General features: G+C 37.6%; 3 protein-coding genes across 3 annotated transcripts in view; 1 reads left to right on the top strand and 2 right to left on the bottom strand.

Moving 5' to 3' along the window:
* znf384a (zinc finger protein 384 a) overlaps positions 1-1,811 on the bottom strand; it is a 13,262-nt gene extending 11,451 nt beyond the window's left edge. Inside the window, exon 1 of the mRNA XM_014011289.1 lies at positions 1,554-1,811. The gene's annotated coding sequence lies outside the window, so the exon portion shown is untranslated. The remainder of the gene's footprint in view (positions 1-1,553) is intronic.
* Positions 1,812-4,107: 2,296 nt separating this feature from the next.
* On the bottom strand, positions 4,108-10,417 carry flot1a (flotillin 1a). The gene is made up of 13 exons (XM_014011288.1): positions 10,245-10,417; positions 9,779-9,837; positions 9,523-9,598; positions 9,058-9,148; positions 8,374-8,517; positions 8,089-8,208; positions 7,894-7,989; positions 7,499-7,651; positions 6,117-6,298; positions 5,989-6,034; positions 5,718-5,855; positions 5,399-5,563; positions 4,108-4,372 (listed from the first exon to the last, which is right to left on the bottom strand). Exons 2-13 carry the CDS (start codon positions 9,819-9,821, stop codon positions 4,352-4,354), a joined length of 1,275 nt encoding a protein of 424 aa, XP_013866742.1. The 5' UTR covers positions 9,822-9,837; positions 10,245-10,417; the 3' UTR covers positions 4,108-4,351.
* A 1,581-nt stretch (positions 10,418-11,998) lies between these two features.
* Positions 11,999-14,235, top strand: part of LOC106519565 (tubulin beta chain) — a 5,125-nt gene continuing 2,888 nt past the window's right edge. The window contains exons 1-2 of the mRNA XM_014011287.1: positions 11,999-12,154; positions 13,889-13,997. Of these exons, the coding sequence (XP_013866741.1) occupies positions 12,098-12,154; positions 13,889-13,997 (166 nt within the window). The 5' untranslated portion in view covers positions 11,999-12,097. The remainder of the gene's footprint in view (positions 12,155-13,888; positions 13,998-14,235) is intronic.

The following is a 14,235-nucleotide window of genomic DNA, read 5'->3' as shown; positions in this document are numbered from 1 at the left end:
GTAATATAGTTAACATTTTCTGACCTTTAGCTTCCAACAGGCCTTAAAAAATTCAGCTACATTTTTTTATACTTTATCTTTTAGCTAACCTTTTTTGCTTTCAGCTAGTGACTTGCTACTTTTAACTAATGATTTGCTACTTTTAACTAACACTTTTTAAACATTTAGCTTCAAGCAAGCCTTTTGATAATTTTAGCTACATTTATTTTGCTACTTTACCTTATAGCTAATCTTTTGTTGCTTTTAACTAGTGACTGGCTAATTTAGCTACTAACAACCATTCAGCCACTTTCAGCTAGTCTTTTGCTACTTTTAGCTTATAGCTAACATTCTGCTTATAGCCAATATGTAAACCTTAAAAAGCTCAGTTTCAGCTTTTTTAAAGCTAATTTCAGCAGTCAATGGGTTGTCATCATTAACTGGAAAATGCAGTTTCTCTAGTTTAACTTGTTTCCTTATCTCAGTTTGGTGTTTTTTCTTAATCACAAACCAGAAAAAAATGTTAGTTTTGTTATTTAACACTAGCATGCATTTTAAATTTATTTTGCACACATTTACAGCTGAAATGTTAGTTTTGAGGTTTAGCTTTCTGAATGCATGAGACACATTTGGGTTGTCGTGCAGTCATTTTGCCACCATACCCGCCAAAAAAATGCATGCATTTAATTACAGGTTAGTAAAGCTGAACTGGTTTAAATATTACAATAGTTTTTAGAGAAGCAAAGGATGCACATGAAAAATAAACATTACAAACCCTGCAACATTTCAGTTAACAACATAATCATGCAACATAAACTCGACATGTTTGTTTTTCATGAGCCTCCTTTTTTCTCTGCAGATGTGGAAAATTAATTCCCAACATGCTGCAGCTTTTCCGCAACTCACCAACCAATATTGATAATAGTAATATGACTAGTGAGGGGCTGTTAATTGAGCATTTCAAAGCCTATGTTTCAGTGTGCTGAGAGCCATTTTTGACGAGAGGACACAAGCTGGCTCCAAAACTGTGGTTCCGCTAACTGCAGGCTAATGTTAGCAGTGATTGATGAAATTTTGCAAAAATAAGAGCAGCAGCGAYCGTGAAAAACTAGGAGACATCTTGGAATGCTGTCGGCACTGACTGTTGTGTTACACTGCAACCTGCCWGGAGCTGAGGGTGTTATCTGGGTGACACACAAACATGGCTAACGCTAACTTGCCTCCATTAATTTTCTCCTTTTGTTCGCTGGCTTGTTCACTCAAGCTACAAGGAGGCCTGTATGTTCATATTGCTTAACCAGCTTTCAGCTAAGCAAACACAAACATCCTCGCTCCCTGCGCCTCCATTCCTCACTCCCTGCTCATCTCGCTGAGAGAAAATAAAAAAAGAGAAAAAAAAAGTCTCGAATAAAAAAAAAAAAAAAAAACAAGACAGAAAAAAAAACGTCGACGCCGTTGCCTCTGTTGGAGACGCAGCCTCATGCAGACTTCCGGCGACCGAGACGACGGTGCTCTCAGACACACTGAAAATAACAATTAATTTACAACCGAATTATAACTCCTGAGTTAATTACCGGTGAACTGGACTCCCTTTCAACCCCCCCGAAGCTTCCTCGGAACGGGACAGTTGGGAAACTTTGTCCAAATCCGTCCCTCAAAGGTCTCAGATATGCCTTTTTTTTCTCCGTTTTTTTCTCTTTTTTTTTCCCTCCAGTTCTTTTTGCATGGGTCAAGTCGGACAGATTTCAATAGCGGAACTTCCGGGTTTAGCTTTCAAAATAAAATCACTAGAAATACGCATCTTCTACAAATGTTACATCATAGTGTGAGACTTGGCCGGGTTTTTAGACATAGAGCATTTATGAAAAATAAAGGTTGATATTTTTTCACACAGCTCCTTGACTTTCGTTTACTGAAGTCTCGGGTGGCTTGAATCTTCTTTTCCAAAACAAACTATCAACTTCCGGTTCTAAACCGCTTTATCTTGTTAGCTTGACAAAAACAACTACCAGCGTTTCCGGTATATGTTATCATTGAGCAGGACTTGAATGAATACAAGGTAAAAATCCTAATACATACAGGATTGTGAAAGTCTTGAGATAAAGATGTAAACGTTTTAAACCAACATGTAATTTTATTATTTTATTTTCAAGCAAACAGACTTTAAAGTGGTATTATTAGTTATTTAGGCTTCTTGCAACACTTTTATTTTTTGTTTTCAGTCTAGACCTAGTTCCAGATCCCTCTAGCATCTACTGATGGAAATTAAATATCCATAAATTAGAATACACGTTTTGTTTTATAACAGTGAAATGTATAATTAAATAGAAAAATATGAAGAACACATCAAACTCTACACATTTCTAAAAAATATTTGACATGTAATGATTTAAGAAACCGGAAACACAAAGGTGGTATACCAGTGAAATTTAATATTTATATCTTATACATAGACTATATTTACTTCAAATAAAATTTCTAAAGTGGTTACAGAAATTATAATTTGTGTTCTCCCACAATTTAAACAGATTTATTTATTTTAATACATTTATAGAGACAGAGGAGCCTATCATATGGTGCCTTGTGAAGCACAATGCTACACCAATACTGTATCAAATATATATTGCATAAACTACTTAAAAGCCACTTACAAGATCATTTATTTAAAACTTGACAGATGCACATTTCTACATGTAACTAACAGGTATATATACTCTAACTTCACAGTGACCCTTGCCTATGTCCTKACTAAAACCTACACTTTTGCAAGATTACATTAAATTTCAAGTGTGATAGGAACAAATGCATGCATATATAACAGGTGTGTTTAACTTTAGATAAATAAATTGTACATTTAAAAGCCATTTCGGTGCTTTTGGTTGTGTAGATTTAACAAAAAAGACCTACAGATCAATAAAAATAAACAATACAAGCAGATCCACAAAAAATACAAAGTGACATAAAATAAAAAAATGTTTCATTGCAAGATTCTTCAGTCTTAACGTACCTGTGAATGCATTACAGCACATGCACTGAAAGGATGGAGTGTTTCACAGAACCAGTCCAAGATGTGAGGTAGAGGATGACAGAGTGACGGGTTTATGATTTAAGACATGTTTTAGTTCTTCTTTAATCTTAGTATGTTTTAGTAACTGGTTCAATACTAACTGATGTTTTAAATTTACTTTACTGGACTTTAATTGGTAGTAATTTTAAATAGTGTGAATTAATTGTATATCTTTTTCGCATGTTTTAGAGCTGCTACATAACTGGTCAAAAAAAAGACAAAGGCACCATTTTCCACTAATAAATGTTACACAAAATATGAAAAAAAAAAAAACCTCCAGGGAACAAGGAACAGATTTTTCTCCTAAATCAGATAATTTGAGTTTCCATAAAGTAAATATGGCTGCCAACCCTGACCTGAGACTTAAAGCTAAGAATTATCAATAAATAAATTTATCTGATGTGATAATTACAGCTTCAGRTTAAAAACAAATTTATACATTTCTGTTTGGCTCAACCATAAATAAACTTTCAGTATAAAATCATGTTTTATTAACTATCTTCTCATGCTTGTTTTTATACATGCTTTTTAAATTTCCTGAGCTCAGACGTTTTTTTTTTTCCTTCGACGGGGCTACAACTTTTTAAAATTAGCATCATGAAACTTTTAGTTCTCCATCATGACAGCAGAGGGTCTGGTGAGAAAAGTAGGAACAAAACTTTTATAAAGTTTTAAAGTAATGTGGACCTGCAGCTAAATCTACATTTTAATTTTATGCTGCAGTTCCAGTTTGTATAAAGACTTTGACTTCCTGTCGTTTTCCAACCATCCAGGTGAAACACTTTGGATCCGTCAGAAAAACATGAAAAATGTTGGGGGGCTCAGTGAACTGAACATTTGTATCACATGTTGATGCTAAGATGCACTTAAGGTTTGGCAGTAAGGCAGTGGACCCAGGCAGTGTCAGAGGAGACGTTAAAGGTCAACACAGACGCAGGATGAATGAATGAATGAATGAATGAATGAATGAATGAATGAATGTAAACGTAGAACAAGGTTCGAACTCCAACACAAAGAACCCAACGGTTTGACTGATTGAACCGAATCACAGGAACATGAATGAATGAATGAATGTAAACGTAGAACAAGGTTCGAACTCCAACACAAAGAACCCAACGGTTTGACTGATTGAACCGAATCACAGGAACCAAAAACAAAAACGTATGAATGGTGAAAACAGTTCACACAACAACAACACAAAGCAGCTGAAGCAGCAGCTCCACACACAACAGGAGAGGAGGAGGACGAAGCTGCGATAAAACACGTAGATGGAGAGAAACCAGCTTCCATTTTGGTTCCTTCTCTTCAGCCTGTATGAGAAGACACCTGATGGGTGGAGGGACAGAAAGAAGTTACAGTRAAAAATGAAAATAAATGGAGAAAATTCATTTTCTGTTTATTATATTATGACGGAGTATTAGTGCCACACAACGAGATTTTTTAAAATTATTATTACGAAATCAAAGTTGTAATTTTATGAGAGTAAAGTCATAATATTACGAGATTAAAGTCGTAATTTTACGAGAAAAAGTCATAATCTTACATGATGTGTCCATTTTCCGTTCCTCATTTCCTCCTTATTTTCCTCACACCTGCTGTGTACAGCCATGTGTCTGTGTTTATGAAAGAGTCCACGATGATTTGGAGCACTGTTAGATTTGATGATTTCATTCAAATTAGCTATGTGACGACTAAATCTGTCAATGCATCCATTAACTACAATACAGCTTCAGTTTATCATATCGTCGTTTGCACAATTTCCAAGTCCTGCTATAATTTGATGCTACTGTGCTAAAAGATTAACTATTTATTTTTAAGCAATACTAAAGAACAACTTGACAAATTGCTCAACATTCCTCATTTTAATGCAGTAACTGCGTGCTTTTTCATGTAAAGGTTAGAATATTATGACTTTTTACTTGTAATTAAAAAAAATCTCGTTGTGTGGCCTTAATACTCCGTCGTAATTACATATCAATGTCTTTGTATGGGAAAATATTTGTAACTAGAAGTTACAAAAACAAAATTCATAGCTAGACTAAGAAGAACATTTCTCACATTTGAATGTTTAAAATGTACAGAGTATACAGTAGGGTTGGGCGACATTGACAAAAAAATAATCTGTATTAATTGTGTTGTTTAGCCGATAACGATTAATATGATGAAGCAGGATCACTGATGTGAACGCTGACTCAGCAGGAACACTCTGATGTGAAAGCTGACTCAGCAGGATCACTCTAATGTGAACGCTGACTCAGCAGGATCACTCTAATGTGAACGCTGACTCAGCATCCAGACGTTAAGGAGTGAAGGTTTTTCCTCTGAGACAGAAAGCTGCACGAGGGGAGTTACCTGAGAGATGTTGACTCCGGTCAGTTTCTCCACTGCGTCGGGGAGGCGGGTCATGATGTTCAGCACCTCCCCCGACAGTTTGGCCGCTCCCACCTCGCCTCCTCCGCTCGACACCATGGTGACTTTGTTGGCGCTGCACAGGGGCTTGCTGATCTCCTCCGCCATCTGGTGCGAGACAAACAGCACGAGACGTTAAAACCAGAAACAAACTGTGATTTATTAAAGTTAAAACTGGTTTATTAAAGGAAGAGTCCGGTCGGTTTGCACTTTATTAAACTTCAATAGGCTGTAAATTCATGAATAAGATGCTTCTACTCACCAGAGGCAGTTTTTCAAGCAGCATGTCCACCATGGCTCCAGCCTTGTACTCCCGGAAGGCCTCGGCCTTCTTCGACATCTGCTCGGCCTCWGCCCGACCTTTGGCCTCCACAGCAAATGCCTCAGCATCACCTTTTACCTGAAGGGTGGCACGTTTCAGTTACTCAACAAACAAGATCCAGACACTGTTTTTTAATCAGCTGCCTCTGATTCTTTAAGGAAAAATGAGGCAGTGGATATTTATTTATGCCACAAACATTCTGCACACTCACCCGTATAGACTCAGCTTCAGCTTCAGCCTCCATGATCATCTTTATGCTGCAGAGACAACAGAAGTGAAGTCAGCAGAGATCTATGGAGACACAGCAGGAAGKCCCACCAGCAAGACCCTTCATCTCACCGCTGAGCCTCGGCCAGCTTCTCCAGGCGGTAGCGCTCAGCYTCCGCCGGTTTCTTCACTTTGGCCTCCAGCTCCTTCTCCCTGCGAGTGATCTCCTGTTCCTGCAGCAGGATCTGCTGGGTCCGCTCCACCACCTGGACCTGCATCTTCTCCTCCTCAATACGCTGTTTTGTCTTCGCTACCTGGAACAGAAAAATAGGACTATGGTATATACAAATMTGCACTGTGAAAAACTGGTTTCACCACAAGAATTCAAGATTTGTTTTAATGAACCAGCTCAAGTGGAATCTCTAAAACAGCAATAAATTGTGGTAAAAGTTCTTCAAATCCTTTTATTTACTGTGTGGTTGTGGTTTGTCTCCATAATAATGCATTAAATTTTTATTATGTGGTTAATAACAACAAGCACTTCTTTTATTTTTGTTTTTAGTCGGCTTTCCTTTTCTCTCATCCCATTTTAATGTTCAAATAGAAGAAGTTTAATATAATTTGGTTWCTGAACATCATTTTCAGAACTCATCAGTCCAGTCCCTGTTTTTATAACCAGAGTCATTCAGTCAGAACTCGTTCCCTGGCCTGTAAAATATGACCAAAACTGTCAAAATAAAAGCAGAAATACTGTATATAAATTGACCAATAAGTAAATAAATACACCAATTAAATTAAAAAAGGAAAACTTTATCTCATGTTTTATAATTTAATAGACCATCAGATTTATTTTTTCAGCTTAGTTCCAATGAATTATTATTAAATTACATAAAATACTGTATATGCACAGATAAGTGTTTTTCTTTTTTTACTAAACTTTAGACTTGAAGCTAAACTGAGGCAGAACAAGCACGCACATTCCTGTCTGTTGACCAATAGGAGAGGAGCTGATCCAAGAAGCTCCGCCCACCTTATTTCCATAACGAGACAGAAATGCATAAGGTAAAGTAAAAACAGGAGACAGAGAAACCAACACATGGAAATAAAAAGGCTTGTGGGTATTTATTTATGTATTTATTGGTCCATTTATTTATTTTTGCTTTTATTTCTGATTATGTCAGTTTTGGTCCTCCATAGAAAATAACGTAAAATTGTAAAGAAATCTATTTTATACAGGGTTACTACAGCTTAAAACAAGTTAAATTTAAGACATTTTAAGGCTAATTAAGGCCTTATTTTTGGATTGATGAATTCAATGCCTTTTAATGCTTTTTAAGGATCTGTAGGAAACCTGTTATATTTAACGTTGTGTCCTAGTTTGTTATGTGACTTCAGGGTGTTCAACAAGCAAAAAGAACCATAGCGTGAAAAGCATGAACAGATAATGTTCCACTAATATATTTATAATTTCTTTGTTTAAACACCAGATTTGTTTGACCAGATGAGCTACACACCTGCAGCTGATAGGCCATCTCAGACTCAGCCTTTTTGGTGTTCACTTCAATATCATAAGCTGCCTTCTTCAGCTCGTAGTCCCTCTGGGCCTTCGCCATGTCAATCTCATTCCTGTACTGAGCCGAGATTTTCTCCTGCATCGCATGAGCTTCCTGCAGGGAGAGACGCAGAGAAATGAGAGGAGCAGGAGGATCAATGAGATGAACTCCTCGGGGAAGAAGGAGAGCTGTAGAAGARGCTAAAAATAGAGCAGGGATGAACAGATCTGTGATGGAAAAACCACTTAAAAACTAAAACAAAATGCTGAACAAAACAATCCAGTTTTAGCTTTTTAAATAAATAAATAAATAACGCCGCACAGCAAAGAGGCTGTTTGTGTTGGTGATGACCTCACCCTGATCACAGCGTCCCTCTTGTTCTGGGCCTCCCCGATCCGAGCGTCCTTCTGCACCTGAGCTGTTCGGCCTTTTCCCAGAGAGTGCAGATAGTCCTGTTTCAAACGGAGAAAAAGAACTGGTTGTTACAAAATCACTTTATTTTAAAGATCAAAGAGATTTATAACTATTTCATAAATGAGACTGAAGCCCACCTGGTCATCGTGGACGTCCTTCAGCGTGTAGCTGACCACGCTGATGCCCATGTTGACCAGGTCAGACGACGCCACCTTGAAGACGTGCTCAGAGAACTTCTTCCTGTCCTTGTAGATTTCCTGTCAGACAAAAAACTGGGCTGAGAAACCCGCAGCGGCTCTGCATCATGGAAACAGCTGCCAGTGATGCAGAAATCAATAACTGACCGTAAAGTGTGTGCATTAATGTGCATTCTGTGTGTCCAGCTTGCAGTTTTTCTGTTTTATAGCAGCTATTTGTTTTACCTCAACAGTCAGGTGGGCTATGATGGCCCGCTGGTGTCCCTCCAGAGTCTCCAAAGCGATTTGAGCGATTTCAGCCTCCGACTTCCCCATAAACATCTGGCAGGCTGCAGCCAGCATYTGTTTGTTCTGACCCTGGATCTTCATCTGCAGAATGAAAATAAAACGTTTCATGAGTACACAACATGATTTCATGTGCACAAAAACTATTTYCAGAAAAAATCTGGAGGTTTCTAAAACCAAAACCTGTAGTTTAAACATTTATKTAATGGGTAAGTGTACAAATTAAATCATTTTTTGACCAACTTTATTRTATTTAACAAATGATTTTAATACATTTTTATGATATATAAAATAGTTAGTAAGTTTTTAAATCTTTGATAAATGCTCCTTTATTACCAAATACTGACACCTTCACCTGTCACCTATTGATTTTATGATCATAACAAGGTTGATTAGTGAAAAAAGTATATTTAAATAAAACTTCCCAAAATTTAAAAAAGCAAACACATTTAAAGAGTTTGCTGTATTTTTGAAAACGTTAGTTTAGCAAAGACAAAACCTTCTAATAAATTTGAATATATTTGTTTGTTTAGCTGTGTTTACATGACACCGTATCTGTTTTCCTCACGATCCACCWGTTTATCAGCTCGTTCTGCATGAGCCTGCTGTTTAACGCTCACTGACCTGAGCGATCCCGGTAACAGAGATGGGAACTCCGTGGCGGGTGTAGACCTTATCACTCTTCACGTTCAGGGTCAGAGTGTTCAGAGAGATCCTGCAGGGGCAGAGGAAGACATAAAGAGGACGGTTGATGGACGGGAAGCTGCTCTAATGGGAGCAGAACATTAATGTCAGGTTTCAGGTTTGCTTCTGGAGAAGCTCTCAGGAGATAAAAGCCAGATGCAGAACTCAGATCAAGCATTAACTTTGTCAGGAGGTTAACTGGATTGAATAAACAGACCTGTTTGGAGCTGCTGCAAATGCAAAAGTCTTTTTAACCATTTCAAATAATCAATTTTTCATCATTTCATTACAATAAGGCTGTTTTATTGCTTACTTTTGCTGTTTATTGCAAATTAGTTCATTAAAACATGTGTGCCAGATGTCACATATCTTTGTTACATCTGATGAATCTCAGYATTTGTGTACCTCTGGATCTGTTGAACACACGGGATGATAAACACTCTGCCTCCAGCGATCATCAGAGGAGGAGAACGACAGAAACCTGACCGGAGATCACAGATCAGACCAGGTGAAAAGATCAAATCACTGCGATTTTCTCAACTTTTTACTTTAAAACATWTCTCAAAAATCTCCCAAGTTACAATTTAAATAACAGACAAGCTACAAATATATGAAAACAATCACAAAAGCTACAGTTAAAAAAACAGGACCTTCACCTCACCTGACACCACCATAGCCTCGTTTGGACCACAGGTGTAGAACATGTTTCCTTCTTTCTGACTGAAAAATAAAAGTAACATTAAAAACAGCTACTTACATTTAAAGCGCATTTTATTATTAATACATTCTACATTTGGTCTTGTATTTTCACAATAAAAGCCTTAAATGATTAATACTAATCTTCTTTGCTCCTGCTAACACGAAGGGGTGGGTGGTGATGGGAAGATGAACAGACGTAAATTTAATTTACGCAAAGATTGCGCAGTAAAAGTCGGAAAAAAACGCTTAAAAGAAAAACAAAACAAATATTACAGCTATATAGAAAGAAAAAAAACAGGCACCTTAAAAACCGTTACACWTCTAACGGAAATTTTAATCCACTCGCTCTGATGATCCGATTAATTTCCCCTCGAAACATTTGTTTACAATCATGAATTGATGCCAAGACGAACATAAAACACACTTACCGTTTAGGAAATAAAGGATGTGGTTTGAACTGGACAGATTGGATAGATGAATCTGAGTATTTGTTGGTTAAAATCGATGATGTTGTTTCCAGATGAGGTTTTTTTGGATGATAACGACAGAGAGGACTGTTAAATGATGAGATGCAGCTCTGCCTCTCGGGTTGAGCCCGCCCATCGGCCACGCTGTGCGTCACCGCCCCCTGGCGGCGCGGTGGCGAACTGCTRCCTGGAATTATATTATTTACACTGATGGCTTCACAAACTCAAGGATGTTTTTGAACATAACTCTGAAGATTTCTATTCGTTGATCCAACCATGTTGTAAAAATAAAAAAGCCACGAAAAACCATATTAATGTTGAAATGAAAAGTTTTTATTATTTAASAAACAAAAAAGATAAATAAACAATATGACTTTGAATCAATCACGTTTATAAAAATATTCTCAGTACTAAAATATCAGTTCTTTGAGATTTATTTTTCAAATCTATTTTATTTTATATTTGTATTTCAACAGAGCTATCTTTGGTAATAAATGCAACAAGAATAAGAGAATAGACGGTGCATTTTTGAGACAGGCTGCTATTGCCTAAAGCAGTGTTTCCCAAAGTTGGGGTCGGGACCCAAAGTGGGGTCCCGAAACATCAAGGTGGGGTCCTGAAAAGATTTTCTGAATTAATTACATTTTTGCCTTAGTTGTTACAAAGGAGTGAGGTTAGTGTATTTAAAATKGGTAAATGTAGTTTGAAAATATTGTTACTATGCCCATGTTTAGTTGACCTGATACAAATGTTTATCCTCCAAAAATAGTTGGGGTCACAGGTCTCTGCTACTGTTATTTTGTGGGTCAAAAGCTGAAAAGTTTGGGAACCACTGGCCTAAAGAACCAGTTAAAATTTAAATGACCTCACCCCAGATCAGTTCACCATACGTGACCTATATGTGTTAAATCCATGAGTTTTCTCTGGGAAATCTGGTTTCTTCCCACAGCTTAAAAACATGAGGGTGAGAAGTTCAGTTATCTGGGAGAGACTCAGGTAGAGCTGCTGCTCCTCCACATCGACAGGAGCCAGTTGAGGTGRTTTGGGCATCTAAGGATGCCTCCTGGACGCCTCCCTGTAGGGAGATGCTCCAGGCATGTCCAACTGGGAGGAGATGACGATGTTACCCCTTCAAAATAAAGTCAGATTTCTAATTTACAACTACTTCATTGACTTGCAGAACACGCACCTTCACATTCTTCTTACAGAAAAAACATTTAAATTTCCACAAAGATGAAACACTGGATTCAGTGGAAGTCAGTTATTATTGATGCAGCTCCAGCTTTCAGCTGGTAAGCATTAGATAAAAAAAAATAAAAAAGATGTAAGTTATGTTTGTACTCAAATAATTTATTTCACATTAAAACTAATGTGAAGCTAAATTTACCAGAAAACATCTGTTTATCGCAGGTTATTGTGCAGATAATGCAGAGAAAAGGGAAAGAGGGGAGGCTGAACTGCAATAAATAAATAAATAAATAAATAAATAAATAAATAAATAAATAAATAAACCAGTTCCAACAGGGCAACAAATACCGCTCCCACTTCTCTTCCGGTCCTTGCCTTCGAATCACGGAAACCCCTTGCAATCAAAGGCTCACATTTCAACCAATCATCATCCAGGATGAAGAGCCATTAGCCAATCAATAACGAGGAATCTGTGACGGTCCCTCCCAGCCCGTCACGTCCTCCTGTTGGACTCGAAGCCACAAACCAGTTGTCACATTCCTGGTTCGGTCCGGTCCGGTTCGGTCAGCAGGTCAACCTCAGCCCGGTAACTCTCTGTTGACCTTCATCTCTGCCGTCCATCCATCATGAGGGAAATCGTGCACATCCAGGCTGGCCAGTGTGGAAACCAGATTGGGGCAAAGGTAGGGAAAAGTTRGGAAAAATGTCACTATATTCTTTTTCTCAGTTAATTTTTGTTATAATTTAGCTTTTTTTTTTATATTAGAGAGTATTTTCCCCCACCTGTTTCATTTTAATAAGAAACAACTTCATGTTTGTTATTTATTAACTTTTATARTATTAAAGAGATTATCAGAAACACAAACATTTGTTTTATAATCATGCTAAAGTTAGCTTGTTCTTGCTAACCTGCTTATTTTATTTTGAAAGAGTCTTTATGCAAAATAAAACGTGAATTTTTTTTTTACACATATTTAGTTTTAGCTTTATGAAAATATGAAAATAAAGGCTTAATTTAAAAAAAATCTGGAAAATCTGAACTAATTTTAATGGAAAATATTTAAAGGATGATTAAACAAACAGCAAATCACAACTGAAATATATGGATTCACAATGAACCAAAAAAGGTTTATTCAACAAGTTGATTATTATCAACATAAAGTTAAAATGACTGTAAAATAATGATACTCATGGTAATCATCACTTGGGTAGTTTATGAGCATATTAATGACATTTCAAACCTTTAAAGCCGATTATAAAACCAGTGACTCGAGCCATTYGGGCCACGATGATTAATGAGGTGGTCCAGACTGCGGAGGACTCACAGGACCAGCTGCTGTCTTGGACTGTGGTGAGCCTTTGTCACAAGAGAGTGAAAAGAAAGGAGGAATTCGCTGAGGCAGAGGAGAGGAACGCAGCAGGAGGAGGGAGAGCCGGTGGAGATAACAAGTGTTTCAGTGTTTGCTCTCAAAGCTCAGATGAGGTCATTTAAATGGCCTCATTTAGTTTCCAGTCAGTGGGTGAGAAGCAAATCCAAAATCCTGTTTCCTCGTGCACTTTAAATGTCTTTAAATGTCTTTAAATGTCTTTAAATATGAGTTTAGACCTGCATGAACACATCACAAACTCAAAAAATAACAAGACCCAGAAGGTTTAATGGGTCGGAGAGGTTTTTAAACTCTCTGCTTATGTTTGCCTCATTAAACGCTCGTCTGTCKGAGGTTTTCTTGGCTAACGGAGCAGCAACATATGGGATCAGTCCGACTCGGCGACTCGTTGACCCTGATCACCGAAGACACGAGTATTTACAGCAGATTTAGTCGTGGATTAACTCTGCTTGAATTCACAATCTGACCAGAATCCACTCAGATCCCACTTTAGGTGGGATTATTTCTCATAAATATGATTTTAAGTAGAGCTCGTGAAGTCAGAAAGTTTGYAGTTGGCGTTGGGAAAATTTATTTTCAGTTTAAATTTGTCCATTAATGGTTTCAGGTCAACACTGTTCCAGAATAAATAAAATAATCACCTTGCTGTTTTAGTCAAATGGCTTTATTAATAACTAAATAAAGAGGTGACAGCAGTGGAGATTAAAGAGACTTTCCTTCCTCCCCCCCAAACACACCCACTAAGATCCRAACCCTCCTGGTGTTTATCTCACCCCGTCCCCCTGAATTACCCACATTTATTCCACAGCACAGATTAGGGTCAGTCCACTGAGCTGCTGACAGTCGCTGCTCGTGTCCTCACTGGAAACTCTCCATCCCTCTCCGACTGTGAAGAGAGTGTAATCTTAAATCTCAAAGCTGAAGCTGGAACAGAACTAAAAACTCATCCAAACTGTCTGTTATTTATTGAAAAAGCAGGAATTTGTCACATTGTTTCATGTTAATGATGACGCTCTGCTGTGTGTTTAGTTCTGGGAGGTGATCAGTGACGAGCACGGCATCGACCCAACAGGAACCTACCACGGAGACAGCGACCTGCAGCTGGACCGGATCAGTGTGTACTACAACGAAGCCACAGGTGAGCTTAAACTGACTTCAAAATATGTGAAAACTCAAAGTATTTCTTTAACTTCATGATCTTAGACTGCCCCCTGGTGGAGAAACCCACTCACTGCAGCAGAACTGATTTGATGTAAAACAACAAATGCCTGCTTTGTTCATTAAAAAATAAATAAAAGATGTAGAATATTGTAATACATCCTCATTTGCTCTAGAATATTCATAATTAAGGTCAAGTTGTGATAAAGAGCTACACA

The sequence above is a fragment of the Austrofundulus limnaeus genome, unplaced genomic scaffold (assembly GCF_001266775.1).
Source record: "Austrofundulus limnaeus strain Quisiro unplaced genomic scaffold, Austrofundulus_limnaeus-1.0 Scaffold79, whole genome shotgun sequence".
Lineage (NCBI taxonomy): Eukaryota > Metazoa > Chordata > Actinopteri > Cyprinodontiformes > Rivulidae > Austrofundulus > Austrofundulus limnaeus.
The sequence above is the reverse complement of the archived record's forward strand: the minus strand, read 5'-3'. Positions and strand labels throughout refer to the sequence as shown.